The sequence below is a fragment of the Perca fluviatilis genome, chromosome 7 (genome assembly GCF_010015445.1).
Source record: "Perca fluviatilis chromosome 7, GENO_Pfluv_1.0, whole genome shotgun sequence".
In the NCBI taxonomy this organism is placed as follows: domain Eukaryota; kingdom Metazoa; phylum Chordata; class Actinopteri; order Perciformes; family Percidae; genus Perca; species Perca fluviatilis.
In genome coordinates this window covers 20,350,523-20,367,159 of record NC_053118.1, presented here as the reverse complement: position 1 = coordinate 20,367,159, position 16,637 = coordinate 20,350,523, and the positions used below count along the sequence as shown (strand labels likewise).

Here is a 16,637-nt window from a genome sequence, read left to right as displayed (position 1 = left end):
ACTGCATATAGAAATTATTCCTTGAATTATAAACAATCCAACCACTTAATTTAAGTATAATTTGGAGAATGCCTTTCTTTAACCCTCAACCCATTTGGCCCAAACACACACACACACACACACACACACACACACACACACACACACACACACACACACACACACACACACACACACACACAAAACCATACAGATACACATATTTAACCACTTCACAAGTGATAAGATGCCATGTCATCCTTGCCAAGAGGCCACAGCCTCATCTTCCTACTGTGATTATTCCTTAAGCTTTCAAGTCAAACCTCAATGGCAACACAATCCTGAATGGAAGGAAATCATGACAGGACTTCATCGTGAAGCAGGAGGGCATCTACTAGAGATTGCAGTTTCATTGCCTTGAAATGTCTCCCTGTACTGTACATTGAAGGTCAGAAGTAATGTCAGCCAAGTGAGTTGAAATAAGTTTTCCTGTAAGAATTCACCAATACAGATGGAGTCGCATGGAGCAAAAAATGCTCAATGCAATAAGTCTATAAAGAGTGAGACTGCATAAAGACAGAACTGTCAAATCTGTCTCGCTGTTTGTAGCTCCATCAAAGACTTCCCAAGCATTTCTGCGCAGGGAAAGTCGGTAACGCTTTAGATTTAAAATACAGTACATACTGATGATACATTCGTGTAGATACAAGATAATAAGAAGGTAACAATCTTGAAACTGTATACTAGGTATTTCTTTAAAGTTACTATATGTAACTTTTTATGTTTCTGAAACTGTAATTTTTCACCTAATGATCATAAATGACCTGTAACCGCAAACGAGACTAACAGTGAATAGAACGCTATTTTTATATAGTTTTTATCAATGCCTTTGGGGTCTGATTTTTCCAGTGAAGTCACAAAATGATTCACGGCAGGTAGAAAGGCTCTTTAGTAACACATTCTGACGGATCACAGACTTTTTTGAAACACAAATGTTGTTCAGATACTGCTGAATACTATTGGATGCTGTTTATTGTGGTCTGACCTGACATAGGGGTTTTGCAGGCCTAGTTATGTACTCTTTTACTCTGAGCACACACAACGAAGTGTTACATTCCTCAGTGTGGTGCACACACACAGTAATGAGAGGGAGTGCTCCAAACCATAACAACATCTATGTCATCTTATAAACATTAACTACTGAAAGCTGATGATCCTCTGAGTAGTAGTAGTCGTAGTATTATTATTAGTAGTAGTAGTAGTAGTAGTAACTTTAGTAGTATAAGTGGGGGTAAAGTAATAATAGTCATGGTTATAGCACTTGAAGCAGTAGCACTCTCTTTCGCCATCTCAACAAATCAACATTGCATTGTGCTTACAGTCCTCCATTTTTAAACACTCTAGATGCTTCTATGCACTGCCTCTCAGTGTTCTCTGTTACTCATTCACAGTAGCCTTCAGCAGAAAACACAATGAAAACGCAAGTGGGCTCAAGCTGCTGCAGGTTCCAACACTGCATGACCTTTACTGCAAAGCAAAACACAAATTCCAATTTAAGTTCTGGGTGAACTTTTTCAACCACAATCTCCTCACAATAAGCTGAATAGATGAATCCCATTACCTTGAAACTGTTGAGTGTCCGGCAAACAATTATCCAAGCATCATTGCCCGCATTTTGTTCTGCATCCTCACCATACACTCACTGGGGCTAAGTGAGCCTCCTCCAATGCAACAGACATGTCCAGACATGTAACAACACTGATCCTCATAGATATAAACAGGAAACAGTGAACTTATTATTATGGCCTTTTTTACACACAGCGCAATATGGAAAATGGCAAGCTGTTTTCCATGGTGTACTACAGTTTGAATAAATGAACTTATTCCTAATTTTTCAAAACATTTCCAGGAACAACTTTTTACAATTAGCAACAATACTGCAGTTTGGGTTAGACGTTAGATTTGGTGGTAGTTTTAGATATACATTAAACAGCGGTGGAAGAAGTAGGCTACTCACTTTTTCAAACTGAAGGCAACACTGCTTAATTCATCAACAAGCTAACTATTGCAATATTAGCTTGCAAGCCATGTTAGCTGTAACGTTATACCGATATTATACAGATATAAATCATTGTGAAACACTGCTATCAAGTTTTGTTGACACTTCTTTGATTGTTTTCTGTCTCACTCTGTCTCTCTTTTCTTTTTTGAAAGCCTGGTTTTCCTTTTTTAATGGCATAATTGATTCAAAGTTCACATAAAACTATGCACTACCACCAGCAAGTGGACTAACCATGTGCAACTTTTTAGAATGGGGAAGAGCCCATAAAAAAAGCTCTTATACGGTTTTAAAAACTTGAAATACTATGTCAAACTATGTATTAGCCCAACAGTAAATACCTATTTACTGTTCTATTCTTGTATTACTATAATGCAAAAAAAGAAGTCAAATTTGCAAATAGAACAAACTTTTTATATTAGGCTTTTTGAGGGTCTTCCCCATGTTGGGGCCATAGTTAAGTCCCACTATTCCCCTGACTAGTAGCAAAGATCAGTGCCTATACTAAACCGTCTCTGCTAGTAGTATACCCCAGAAGAAAAATAAAAAAGTAAGTTTTGGCGCAAAGCTCAGTATATGAGAGCAGCCAATGGGAAATACTATGCATTAGTAATAAAGACAATGGAAAGTGGAGTGTGGGTGGTTGGATTTAGAGGGCATCTGGTATCAGAGTGGGAGGTAAATAACCCTGGCTCGGTCCTGTCTGAGAGTAAACCTGTCTCTGCTGTGGCGCGCTCCAGTTTGGAGGAAACAACATGCACACTCCACGCTATGTGGGGAGAATGTGAAAGCGCTTGCTGCCATGGCAACAAGGCAGCTCCACAGTCTCCAGTCCCCATTAAGAAAGATGGGTGGCAACGTGGCTGTAGCTCAATGGTGGTGTAGCATGACATGCTGAAAGAGCCTATTGAAAGCCAGTGAATTCAGCAGTTAATGAAAAGAGCAAAGGGACAGCAAATCCACCAGGCAGGTGTTACTGACCTCACCTCTCTATTTGGGTGTACACACTTGTGAAAGGTGTGTAGATGTTACATCTACTCAGATTCACTATTTTGATCCGTACACTATGGGCTTAAAATCTATTACTGTAATTACAAGCAATTGTTGAGTGCTGCCAGTGATTTCTGTTCAAAATGACCTTGAACAGATTAATTAAATGTCTAAAGATGAAATAAATAATGTTGGCAATGATTTTAAACTCTGAAAACCAACAGATGTGGTCCTGGTTCTTTTTTAAATAAGCTAAAGAAAACAGTGTTCATTTTAAGGTAATTGTAAGGTCAAGGTCCTTTATTCATAGAGTCGAAAGGGTTATCTATGCACGCCTATGAAAATGTGCTGTGGCATAATCTATTTCTGTCAACTATATGACTATGTGTTATTTCACATCAGAAGTGCCATGTTTGGAAATGTTTTGTTTATTCAGGGTCTGAATGTTTTCCTTATACAATACAGTGCAATTTGATTCATAGTTGAGGCAGTTCTTGATGTGAGGGAGTACATCAACCTGTTACATCAAAAAGGATTACTATTGCTACTTTGTACAGACATCTTACAAACAAATGTTGGCTCTATCAGCCAAAACAGACTTTTTTTTCTGTCAGAATGTTATATACTGTATATTTATGTTACTAGGATAACATATTCCACCAAACAGATCATTCGAAAGTCATGCTTCTCAGTCAAATGATTGGGGTTTTACTGAAAGATGCCCTTAAACTGAGTTCTTTAACTCTGTTACATGGATATACTGTGCATGTGGTGAAAGCCAAATTCAGCAGAACAAAACAGATTTCATCCTGAGTCAAGTGCCAAGACTCTTTTCATTCAGCTGAAAATAGCAAGCCACTGCTTACGCACATCTCCAGAACAGAGTTTAGGCAACTAAAGGATTGGGTGGGAGTGATTTGTGGAGGAGGAATACAAGCCACTGAAGGAAAGCAGTAGAGTTTGTTCAAACACATGAACCAAATCAATCAAAAAAAACACCAAATGGTGAACAAAACACTGAGCACAATGTGCAGCCAGGAAGCAAAGTTACTGTTGATTTTTAGTTTCCAAAGATGTCCACTAGAGATTTGTTGGGTGGTTTAACAGAAAGACAAATGAGCCAAGAAAAGTCCCTTAATAACATTATCTGTTAGTTTTTTATAACACTGTGTCATTATAGTGTACAAGTTACAAGTAAACAACATGGATCAACAGCATCATTGAAATGACCTCAGTGACCTCAGTGAGCTCAGTGAAAGCCTGCCCACTCCTCGTACTGTGGTGAAGGTTCAATACCAGACTCACACAACAGAGGGCAGTGTATAGACTTCTTTACCTGCAGTTGAGAGTTGGATAGATCCTCATTGATCTTCAATGCCAAGATATATGTTTATCTCAGCATTATGTTAATGAAAGCGAACTAAAACTTAGCTGTGGGTACTCCCTTTCACATTTCATTTCATTTATTTCCAACACATTCTACTGATATCCCAAATTAGTTGACTTTACTAGAAATTTGCGTGGAAACCCGTTGCCTAAAAACCTTCTAAGTTTTGACACAAGGTGAAACTTAACAGGTCAAATTGTATTAACACAGAGCTGTAAATTGATGCAGTAGACAAATCAAGTTTACATTAGTAGGGATTACTAAAAACCATTAGCCTTAAAAACTTTTTTATATTAATGCACGTCCGTTACATTCGAATGAGTTGCTACAAAGCTAATCAAGACTATCAGCTCCACAACTCTTTCTGTATTTCTCAGTATGGCTATGTTCAGAAACTGGTGACTTTCGCGCGCAGAAAACAAGTGAAGATAATTACCTCTTCTGAAGAGTCCATCATATTTTTTTCCTTCTGTGTCCTCTTTGGCTACTAGCAAGTGCATGGAGGAGGACGAGTGGGGTTGGTGCGCGATCACAGAAGGTTTGTATCATGTGAATGCGCAGACAGTTCTCTTAATACATACGTGGTCGAGACAGGATCTAAGCACTGCAGCTTTTGACATGCAAAGAAACAACAAGTTAAAAGAAAGCTACCTGACATTATTAAGTGGATGAGGCCTTTTATTACAACCAGACACAAAGGGGACACCTTATCTGAGCGTAACTACTGAGCATTTTGTCTCTGCCCAGAACCCATCGGTCCCCACCCGGGTCTCGGTCATGGTGCAACAATAAATGTGGTTAAACATGAACTTAAATAAACCTTACACAACTAAAACCCAGATAACATAAATGCACACCGAACACAGTAATAGAACATTATTAAAACACCGTTCAGAACATAATCTTTTTCCCCATGAGCCTTTGCATCGCTTCAGTGCAGAACAGTTCAAATGACCCGCCCCTACCAAATATAAACTAAACATCCTTAATTGTCTCTGCTTAATATGACCTGTGCACTGCATACTTAAACTTAAACTGTGATTTAGTAATGAATATGTTTTTTATAAAAACATGAAAGAATAAGTAGTGACCTCTAAAAGGTTTAATTACAACTAAATCTGGGTTTACAGTGTACCTGGTCCATTATTATCATCATCTTTTTACAGTTTAAGAAATCATAAAATAACGATATACTCATTCAAAACAATTGAGAAGAGAACATCAATACTGAAGTTCATCCAGCTAGAATTCGGTTTCATATAAAAATGTTTTAACTACTTTTTTTCCTCCAGTATGATCACAGCTACTGCCTTATTTATGTGGTATACAAAAAACTCCGTTGCTGAGATGTTAAAGCAACAAAATATATATTTTCAATCATAGAACACAGGAAAAAGCAGGTATATTAGATTTAGTTTACACCACTAGCTGGAGTAGCCTTCTGTCACAGATAGTTTTTTATCTCGGTTTTCTAGTTTTGCAACTTTTATATACTGTTTTTACCCCCAAAATACTAATTATATGCCATAATAATTATACATGTACAACAAATACAACTAATAGATAGGTCTACTGCTTTTGGGGTCTTTTACACCGCTACATTGGACAAAATGTTAGGAAAGATATCTCTTTCAATTCCAGTCTCTTTGTCTTCTTTAAAGGTCTTGAGAGTGTTGTGTTGATTATAATGCAGCTGTTGCCAGGCAAATGTATTCAGCACCTCCTTAGTCCAAGTCAGTGGTGAAGTAGAACCACGGCACAGTCTCTCTTGACATGAGGCAGACTGTCAAAAGTTGCCAAGCAGCTTTCGAGATGATAACAGGAGGCAAACATATTTTAGGCCAATTTCTACCCCTCAGTTTCTCTTCAAACATATAAGTGCAGAAAATTAACATCATATATTGTGTGATACCCTGAAGCAACACACTGTAATATGAGAAGGAGAGGAAAGGCTCAATGTGTCTGCAGTAACCAATGCAGTCTCCATGGTTGTCTTGACAACTCAAGCCTCTCACTGCCTTAAGCAGAAATCTACTGTATTCAAAAACACAAACACCCAGAAACCTAATGTTATGTCATAGAAAAAGGTATGGATGCTTTTCTGCTCCCCCACAGCACACATCATACACATTCAAGGTCTCTCTGTCTGCTTCTTCACTCATGCTGAGTTTGTGCTCACCTCATATTCACATCTATTTTCAGCTAAATGAACTCCAGCACAGAATAAACTTTTCATAGTAGCCTACGCGGAAATGTGTGCACATTTATACACAAGTGTGTCCCCCATGACATCTCTAGTGTTGGAGCAGGCGTTCACATCCTTCCCCCGTCAACAGGTCAGCAGCCCTCTCCACTTAGACAGAACCCAGCCAGCCTGTAATTACTGACTCCAACAGGAATATCAATAGGCACAGACACACTGGGAGAAACAACAACACTGAGCAGCATTTCAGTCCACAGCACCTTTCCACAACTTCAAAGCAACTGGAGCCTACTGCTGTGTGTGTGTGTGTGTGTGTGTGTGTGTGTGTGTGTGTGTGTGTGTGTGTGTGTGTGTGTGTGTGTGTGTGTGTGTGTGTGTGTGTGTGTGTGTGTGTGTGTGTGAAAGAGCATCAGCCAGCTGCCATTTCAGTACTTGTAATGAATGAATAATGACCTTAAAGACAACACAAAACTGTATTATTCACAGAGAATACTTTAGTCCAGACTGTTTACCTTATCCCTCTGCACTCTACATGGCTCTGTTCAGACACAGACACATGGCTTTCAGAGAAAGCTGTGAGCCCTCCATGCTGCCTGTAGATGACTCCCTTGTTAAAAGGGCTACAAGGGTGGCAGGAACTCTGTATGGCACGTCATGTGGCAGCAAAGAATCTGTACAACATGGAATCAAACAACAGACACAAAAAATGGGGAAATAAACAAAAATGTTTTTGCATTGTGGCGATGAGGATACACTCATCACTTCTCACTCCTCCATGTCTGAGTTCACCTTCTTAGTCTAGCATTATATATATATATATAATTTAACAAAAAACAATTTAAGCCATTTGATGGATGAGTCAATGGCAATAGCAGGAATTAATTCTCTGCACTGCCATCATTAGTGCCACCCTAGGATTCCTATTCATAGACACAAGAATGATCTTTACTGTGATTTAAATAAAGTATTAGTGTTTTTAACAATAACTGATTATTTGTTAAATCACTACAAGGGCTGTTAGGTTTATTGCAACATTAAGTAGTTTCCCTAAAAAGGTCTGTCATAAATTGTAGTAATAATTGTTTCCTTGAGCTCTTCTAAAATCTTCCTCCTGCACTTTCCCTTTTCGATATGAGCCAGAGTATATCGATACAAAAATAGATTACAAATAGCCTCAACTCCAAATAGACTCATCAGTATACAGTGCAGTGCAATAATGGTGGTGGGTGGTGGGTAGTGTCTGCCCACACTTTTCTGTTCCTCGGTAAAGCCCTTCACAACTATGAGTTATATTATTCCATTGCCTACAGTAATGGCATGGTGCATGGCAGCAGCATGTAGGAGGGGGGGGGAGGGGGAGGGTGCTCTGTAATCTGGGAGTACCATCTGTGGCTGTCAGCTGAAGCTGCCACTTAGTGGGCCCAACACAATCATCACGTCAACACTTTGCCAACTATTCGATGACATGCCAGAAAAGTCAAAGGATGGGATTTGGGCATTTTTCAGGGCAGACGATTGATTGTGATTGACTTTCTGTGATGATAAATGAGAATAACATACAGACAGATATTTGTTTAAAATATTATTTGCAGGTAACAGTGTTGTGGGCTATTGCATCAACCCAGGAAGTGATGTCTGTATGACCAACAAACATACACTAGGTGGAGCCAAATCCCTGTAACTAAGAATGTGACCACTGTGTTCTGTATTTATAATTTAATCTTACAAATTACTGCATGTATGGATTGCAATTATGTTTAATTACAAGGTTAATTTATTGACATATTTAACTTGAAAAACACCTATTCGTCATATTTTCTTAAATAAATTAGAGTAGAATACATTCATAAGTTTTTACAGTGGAAGAAGAGTGCCATTTGGACTAAATCTTACACATACTGTGGCATACTAAATGGAAAAACGTACAAATGGGTGGTTAAGAAAAAAACATCATAGTCTCTTAAGTGGTTTGTGCTACCACAAGCTTCCAGAGCAGCTTCAATGCAACTCTGCATGAATTATTCAAGAACACTGGTGAAGTCTAAAAAGTCAGTCCAAAATCTCCCAAATGACTTTGGTTAAGATTTGGTGACTATGAAGGTCACAGGTTATGATTGACATCATTTATTGTAACTATTCAGTGATCCTTCTGGACCCTTCTGACCCATCAGTGTCTCTAAACTGATATGCACCCATTACATGAGTCAAAAATATAATTGCATGTTAATGAGTCAATGCAACTTAAGTAACCAAACATGAGGCCCCTTAGTATCAAAACATTGTGGGAATTATTATATAGCAGAGCATACAAACTGCTAAAAGACATACGCACATCTCAAACATGCAGGGAAATAGTTGTGGTTTCATTTAATCTTTTTAAATGCAAATAACAGCTAATCACATAAAATGTGTCATACATTAAATTTCAGTCACACACATGCTTTCAGAGTAAAAGGAAAAGCAATTGTGATCAGGTTAACATTTCCTTTCGATACATTTAAATGTGCCTAAGAACCACAGCATTTCAGCAGCTAAAAGAGCTGATTGTGAGGCCATCACTCCTGCAGTGATGAAGGTCAACAACTCAAAATTGAAAAATCTGAGTATACAACTCTCTTAAGACAAAATCTGAATACAAAGAGATACTGAAGGTATAATCTCATGAATGCATGATGAGCAACTTCAATACTGAGTGATACGAGACATTCACCCTTAATCTGGAAGATTAGTATTTTAAGGAGGCAAATGTTGTGTTAACGGAATGGTAGCATATACCATAATTATTCCTGTCTTCAAAGGAGACATCAATTTGGCACAGAACAGTTTCTGAAAGCAGCATGTAGCAATACATGCAGAAATACAGTAGGTGTCCGAGACAAACCAAACCGAAGTTGTAGGGAACTGCGATAGTTCATACTGATGTGCATCAAACTCTCTGCAACCATCTTAATGCTCCTGCATGTTCTGACGATACCTTAAAAGGCTAATGTCTGAGTTCTGCAGGTATTTATAAAACCAAACACATTAGCACTGTGCATCTTCAGTAATAGTGTAGGACTCTCTTCTGGGTCATCTGATCCTGGAGCGTTTGACAACAATTGTACCAGCTACCATATCATACACAGTCCTGTTGTGCTGGAAGAACAGAAGTGTGATGAAGGCTGGGAAAAAGAAGGCAATTGAAAAGTTCTTGTTCAAGGCTCGGACAGTGGATCTGCAGAGGAAGACAGAGACAGTAGTTACATTACATACAGGAGGATCACGTTTGTTCAGGAAATTTTGAAAGATAACCTTTAAAATGAACTACTCACGCAGACAGAGAGACATTAGTTGCTGGCACTACAAGCACCCTGTTAGGCTGAACCAGAATTGATGAGTCACACGTGACAACTCTGAGTCCAACAAGAAACTTCCCTGGAGTGGCTCCTCCTGCTCCCCAAATGCACACAATCTGAAGGGAGAATGGTATAGCAGCTGTCACTTAACTGCTTGGGGCGCTTTGCAAAATTTTCAAAGAAACATTTCACAGGTAAAAAGTAAAGTAAGTAAAATGTATTTAGATGGCATTTTTCACATGCATAAGTCACAAAGTGCTTTACAGGGGCATAAAAAAAAAAAACATACAAGAAAATGCAGACAGGTTAAAGTGATGGTTCGGAGTAATTTCACCCTAGGGTCCTTTGCACCATGATCTCGAGCCAAACACCCCCCCAGAAGCTTTTTTCACCTGGGTCGAACATTGGGAGCGTTAGCGTGACGTAGCGTTATCAGCTGAATAGCTTAGCGCAGAGGCTAATGGATCCGAAGTCTCTCTTTACATTACCCCACTAATAATGCCCGAAATGATACCAAACGTCTACAGTAGTACAAATAGGTTATGCACTCATAAAACGATGGATTGTAAAGTTTGTAAGTACACCAGAAGTTTATGTAAATAACACTTGCCTGCTGGCTTCTGCTCTCTGCTGTTGTTGTTGCTGCTGTTACTACCGGGCAGTAAGAGTGCTTAGGGACATCTACAAATTACAACACCGAAAAGAGATGCAACAAAAATATTTATTAATTTAATGATTAAATAAGGTAATGTCTCCAAACTTACCTCAATATTACTTGTCTCCTGCTAGTTATACTACAGCACTTACTTTAAAAAATAAGTTAAATTAAAAAATATTTTTGTTGCATCTCTTTTCGGTGTTGTAATTTGTAGATGTCCCTAAGCACTCGTCTTACAGCAGCAACAACAACAGAGAGCAGAAGCCAGCAGGCAAGTGTTATTTACATAAACTTCTGGTGTACTTACAAACTTTACAATCCATCGTTTTATGAGTGCATAACCTATATGTACTAGTGTAGACCGTTGGTATCATTTCGGGCATTATTAGTGGGGTAATGTTAAGAGACACTTCGGATCCATTAGCCTCTGCGCTAAGCTATTCAGCGGCTAACGCTACTCTACGCTAACGCTCCCAATGTTAGACCCAGGTGAAAAAAGCTTCTGGGGGGGTGTTTGGCTCGAGGTCATGGTGCAAAGGACCCTAGGGTGAAATTACTCCGAACCATCACTTTAACCAAACGCCTGTCTAAACAGATGTGTCTTTATCTGCCTTTTAAAAGAATCCACAAAATAACCATAAGTGTGGAGGCTGATCATTCCATAGTTTAGGTGGTATGGACTCATAAACTCAATCTCCTTAAGGCTGGGGCACAGCAAGTTTTAAATTTATATTTGACCTAAGATTGTGAAGTAGCTCAGCCACATATGCGTGAACCGGACCATGCAATGCTCTGTACGTAAGTCTAAGAATTTTAAACTGAATCCTATATGCAACAGGGAGCCGGTGAAGATAGTTAATGGGTAATGCGAGACAGACAGTCTATTTGACCTAGTGAGTAGCCTTGCGGCAGCATTCTGTATTGACTGAAGATGATCAAGAGCAGAAATATTAAGTGAAGAGAAAATTGTGTTACAATAGCTATGCGAGATGAGATAAATGCATAAGCATCTCAAGTTCAGCAGTTAAAACTACAGATCTCAGTTTACTAATATTGTAAAAGAAATTAAAAAAGATCTGGTCAGCTGCTTAACATGGTTGTCGAACAAGGATTGATCAAATATTACCCCTTAATTGCGCAGGTTGGTCACAGTTAATGTTCAGACCACTGTTTATTCTAATCGTACAGTATGCAGAAACCCTTTACACAAGTGCTCACCTCGTAAAAACAAACTAATATCCGGTACACGAGTGCAACAAGCATCATTTTCTGTAGCTCCTCCATCGATGTGTCCTCATCTATTTCCTCCACTATGAAATGCATGGCAAACTTGGAAACATCCCTATAAAGCAAAGACAAATATTAATCTAAAGAATTTTTTTTTCTTCTTCTTCTTCTTCAATTGAATGGTGAAAAAACAGAGGCCTAATCATTATTTCACCACCAGTACTTACAGAAATTAAAGAAACTTACTTGATTCCACTAAGATGCATAATACTGATGATTATGGTTGCTTTGATGAAAAACAGTATGAAAAAATCCACCATCTCAGCCAGGAGTCTTTGGAGAGGTGAAGGAATGCTATACTCCCGACCTGGTTAAAAGTAGCAAAAAGTCAAGCAGGTACAGTAAACCTTGTTTAGCTGAACATGTCATTCCACAACCTGTCTCATATGGGTGCATATTGAAGTACTGTGAACCACGGCACATATACTTTCATATAGACCTACGTTAAAAAAAAACATTTGCTTTTTTTCACATCTAACGCTGGATGGTTGTCTGTACCGTACTCTGTAACCTCACATGTTGACAACTAGGAGACTAAACGGTCAAGTCAAAGCCAGCAACTTTCACCTGGTCTCTGTGCATTTCCGTTCTCCCGCGGCTGCTGTTGCTGCTGAGCGGCCACTGCAGCCCCGCCAGCGGCTTCACCTACCCGGATGCTTTGGGAGACGGCAGGTGGATAAGGCGACAACGGAAGACCAAACGGGCTGTTATACCAGTTCTGGGAATTGATATCAAGTGGTACCGTCGACGCCCCACTGGCTGACTGTAAATAATAAGGTGAGGACATGGCTGACGCTGCCATCCAGCTCTGCCAGTTCACATATCCCGTGTAGTACTGCCACATCCACCCCTGCAGCTTCTCGCAGTATTCCGTTGTGGGGCTGCTTTCACCGGCGTCCTTTTTGCCTTCGACATTTGTTCTGGTTGCCAATTCGTTGGGTAACCTCGTCAACGAGTGGTTTAACTGTGGTAGCAAAAGGTTTCTTCTTTTCCTTATCGACTTCCATGTTTGTGTTTTCTTCGTCAGCCATGTTTGATGATGGCGTCACGTAAGACGTCATTCCGGATCATTTCATCTGGACAAAGACAAGAAAACTGTACAGTGGATATTATAATCGAGAAAACATTGTCTTAAAGTATATTGACTTACATGTTTTTTGTTAAAGACAGACTCTCATAAAACCCTTGTCCATTTCACGACTAAATGTGAACATTGCACCCCTTTATTAGGATATAGTGGTACTGTCCAATAATTGCCGTTACAAGTATCAGCCGTAAGGGGGTAGCATGGGTCTGCAAAATAAACTGCAGTGAGATTTGAAGTCTTCAAATTCACGTCATAACTCAAATGACCAAGCCCGAGCCATGTCTTTCTCTATCACTCTGGACCAAGCCAAGTAATGCAGCACAAAGGAAAAAATATATATACATAAAAAATAATCACTTTTGGTCTTGGATTTGTTTGAGTGAGGCCTCATCCAGTTATTACATCATTAGTACTTATGTGATATTTGAAAAATATAGCGTAGTTTTCAAAACCATTTTAATAATTTGTTGCAAAACATTTGCTGGAATAAGCACCTCACATTGCTGGCTGATACTCCGAAGCAGTTTGATAAATCACTTTTATGTCCTGGTTACATTTTAGGCAGTTTATTTTTGATGTACTATTGATACATAGCAGTCCAAGACATGTATTGACCATTTCTTATTCATGAAACAGACTCAGCAACTCCAGTATGAGGCTGACTGTGTAACCTACAAAGCATTTATTTTTAAAAGAACAGAGACTTGTCCGATATATTTGATCTTAAAGTTGGATAAATAAGTTATTCTCACTGATTCGAGCATGTATGCACTTTGTGCATGTGTTGCTGTGTGTCCATCTGCAGAGGATTGAAAAACCTACAGAAAAGGTTGTCTGAAGTGTTTAAACAATTGTCATGTTTGCGCATACAAAGCAGCTCAAGCAAGAACCATTAAAACAAGAATTCATCAGCTCATGGTGTGATGTGTTTGAATGGGTTAAACCATTATAAAAGAATGTCTGCTTAAAGCCTTCACCCACAGCTATCCAGAGTAAGCTTAATCATTAATAGGGCATTTAAAAATCTGAGTTGGGAAAACTGAATGTCCTCTGGAAAATAGTTGTGGATTTGTACACATTTTAACCCTTTGGTTGTCTTTCGGGTCCCAGTGACCCAAAGGACAACACAAGGGTTAAACAAACCATTTAAGTAAAATTAAAGACTTTTAAAGTTTTATATAGTCAATGTGCAAAATGCCTAAATGGTGCATGTGATATGGTCTCATGTATGAATGAGTCAAAACAAAATCAGCTTCTCATTGTCAGTACTCTGTTACCAGAGCACAAGGTCACAATCATTCAATAAAGCCTGGACATTTGGGCCTCAACCTACTGTCCAAAAGAACCCACATACAAATGTGCACTTGCATGAACTCCACATCTGTGCATCCAAGACAAGGCACAAATGAAGTCAGTGCTCTGAACCCAAGTGGGGAATTTGGCCTTCGCACCTCCCAGTCACCCACATCCTTGTCAGAGGACTGATACCACTTTCCCCTTGTTTGAACAAAAGGCCTCTGTAAAGCCCCGTGCCCATGTCTAATAGCTTTAAACAAGTTTAAAGTCAACTGGACATTGTATCCTAATGTTACCAACCCAAATATGCCCACTAACAAGCAATTGGGCCCCAATTTGGAAAACCCACACAATTCTAGTTAAAAATTAAGGTTAGTGTTCTTGTTTGCTGAGACAAACTTGTCATGGGTTGATTTATGACCTCATGATTAGTCTAAGTTTGAAAATAATTTAACAAAAACTGAATGCATGTCAATTTAAGTTTTGGAAAACTGGATATTTGTTACCCCAGCAAGTGTGTAGGCTACTAGCATTTAGCACAAAGTCTGGTCTATTGAAGAGAAGATTGGGAGCATGCAAATAAAGACATTTGAACCATCAAAGAACCCATTTGTTACATCATGCACAACTACACAGATTGAAGGGTCACAGTTCAGAGTCTGAACTTCAGACTTTATTGACATGTTTGACAGTAGCTCAGGGGGTCAAGTCTAAACCACTTTGGAGGTTTAATTACGCTCTTTTCTCATAGGTCCTCACTGCAACAACGTCATCCATGATACATTTCTGTTGAGACAATGGTCAGAAATCTTACATTAAAATCGAAGGATAAGCTCATTTTTAATTCAAACAACCACTTCACATCAGGAAAGTAAAAGCTACCATCCACAAACCGCATGGCCTAATCTTAAATAGCATGGAGTTGCTCAATTACTCACAGCGGTTAGTTTTCCCTCTTGAATCTCTCGTTCTAGAGTAGTTTTCTTTCCATCCCAAGTCTGTTGCTGCACAAGTTTTCCATTCTCAAAAGTGATTATAGTCTAACAAAAAAAATAAATGGAGAGAAAGTTTGACTGTTAGAGGCACGAGAATACTAGGCTAGACGATAAAACCAGGCGGATGATTTAAAGAAAAAAAAAAAAACAAAAGAAACGCACCTTGGTCTTTCGGCCGTCTGCAGTCGTCTCGTCGAATTCTTCGTTCAGTTTGAACTTGATCTCAGTGGTCTTGAAAGTAGTCTCCGACATAAGTGAAACTAGCCCGGCATCATCCACGCGGATCACCAAGTTAGGCTTTGCCATGTTGCCTATCTGCCGGGTGGCGAAGCTCACACCTTAAACACAACGAGGGTTAAATGCGGTTACTATATGGCTTGGTAAAACGTAACGTGTTGCTAAAGATTCAATTTATTGTCATCCAGCATGTTAGACACACTGAGAACAAAATTCGCTCTCAGGACCAGCAATAGGACAGTGGCAGTAATTCATTAGCCTAGGATTAAAAAAAAAGAAACTTTTAAATATAGAATAAAGAGGATAAGAAATCAAATCAGTTCTTTAAAAACAAAGCGACAAATATTTCAGGGAATCAGCAGCCCATAAAGTGCATCAGCGGGCCATGGGGTAAAGTGCATACAGTTCAATAAAATGCCACCCCAACTTCCACAATTAAACTAAGCTTTCAACGCATCATTTAACATAACAAAAGCATACATTAATCAATCTAGAGAATTAGATAGGACTATACCGATCGCCTTCATGTATTCATCAAAGTTCTCGCTGGCAGTCAGAGTCCAGGTTCCGATAAACTGCTCAACCATGATGGTGAAGATAACGCTCAGACTAGCTAGATACGTTAGGCTCTCCTGTTTCACTGAGAAAGCGCAGAGAAACGGGCGTTCAGGGGGGAAATGACTTATTTAAAGGCTGGTCAAACACGTGCTTGATTGATGGATAACCATTCGAGAGCAGGCGCTGACGTTGCCATGGAAACGGGCAGATTAGGGGGCGTGCGTTATAAATCAGCTTTTGATGATGCGTTTGGTAGGAATGAAAATGTGAGCTTTGCCCGGTTCTGCTGACTTCAGCATTAATGGAGCTGAAATTGTTTTTGTCAACAACATTAACAAACATCTTCAGCAGCCAGATATGATCCTTTATTGTGCAAATAAACATCATCATAAAATAGGCTAAATAAGTAGGCATAAGTTATAATAAACCTTAACTTCAACAATGAACAATAGCAAACATGATAGTCAAATAAACTTTGTAGTGTAATACTAGTTTTGACCAGAAGATAGCGCCTTTGAAAAGCAAATAAAACTGTTCTTAGAGGTTCTGTTCATAACTGAGCATTT

At 39.1% G+C, this 16,637-nt stretch overlaps 2 protein-coding genes across 2 annotated transcripts; both read right to left on the bottom strand.

The window, feature by feature from the left end:
- Positions 1–8,962: 8,962 nt before the first annotated feature.
- Positions 8,963–14,783, bottom strand: LOC120562869 (protein FAM8A1-like). The gene is given in 6 exon segments (XM_039806792.1): positions 8,963–9,832; positions 9,930–10,069; positions 11,830–11,953; positions 12,085–12,205; positions 12,466–12,814; positions 12,816–14,783. Coding segments are annotated over 6 exon segments (1,023 nt in total). The 5' UTR covers positions 12,960–14,783; the 3' UTR covers positions 8,963–9,687.
- Positions 14,784–14,918: 135 nt separating this feature from the next.
- On the bottom strand, positions 14,919–16,181 carry fabp4b (fatty acid binding protein 4b). The gene is made up of 4 exons (XM_039806793.1): positions 16,028–16,181; positions 15,439–15,614; positions 15,220–15,321; positions 14,919–15,067 (listed from the first exon to the last, which is right to left on the bottom strand). The coding sequence occupies exons 1-4, from the start codon at positions 16,098–16,100 to the stop codon at positions 15,014–15,016; spliced, it is 405 nt and encodes a 134-aa protein (XP_039662727.1). The 5' UTR covers positions 16,101–16,181; the 3' UTR covers positions 14,919–15,013.
- Positions 16,182–16,637: the final 456 nt, after the last annotated feature.

Excerpts from the sequence above, each read along its gene's own strand:
- fabp4b (XM_039806793.1), bottom strand. The coding sequence starts at position 16,100 with ATGGTTGAGCAGTTTATCGGAACCTGGACTCTGACTGCCAGCGAGAAC. Across the intron at positions 15,615-16,027 it reads TGAATACATGAAGGCGATCG|GTGTGAGCTTCGCCACCCGG; the intron begins GTATAGTCCTAT and ends GTTGTGTTTAAG. Across the intron at positions 15,068-15,219 it reads AAGAGGGAAAACTAACCGCT|AAATGTATCATGGATGACGT; the intron begins GTGAGTAATTGA and ends TTGTCTCAACAG.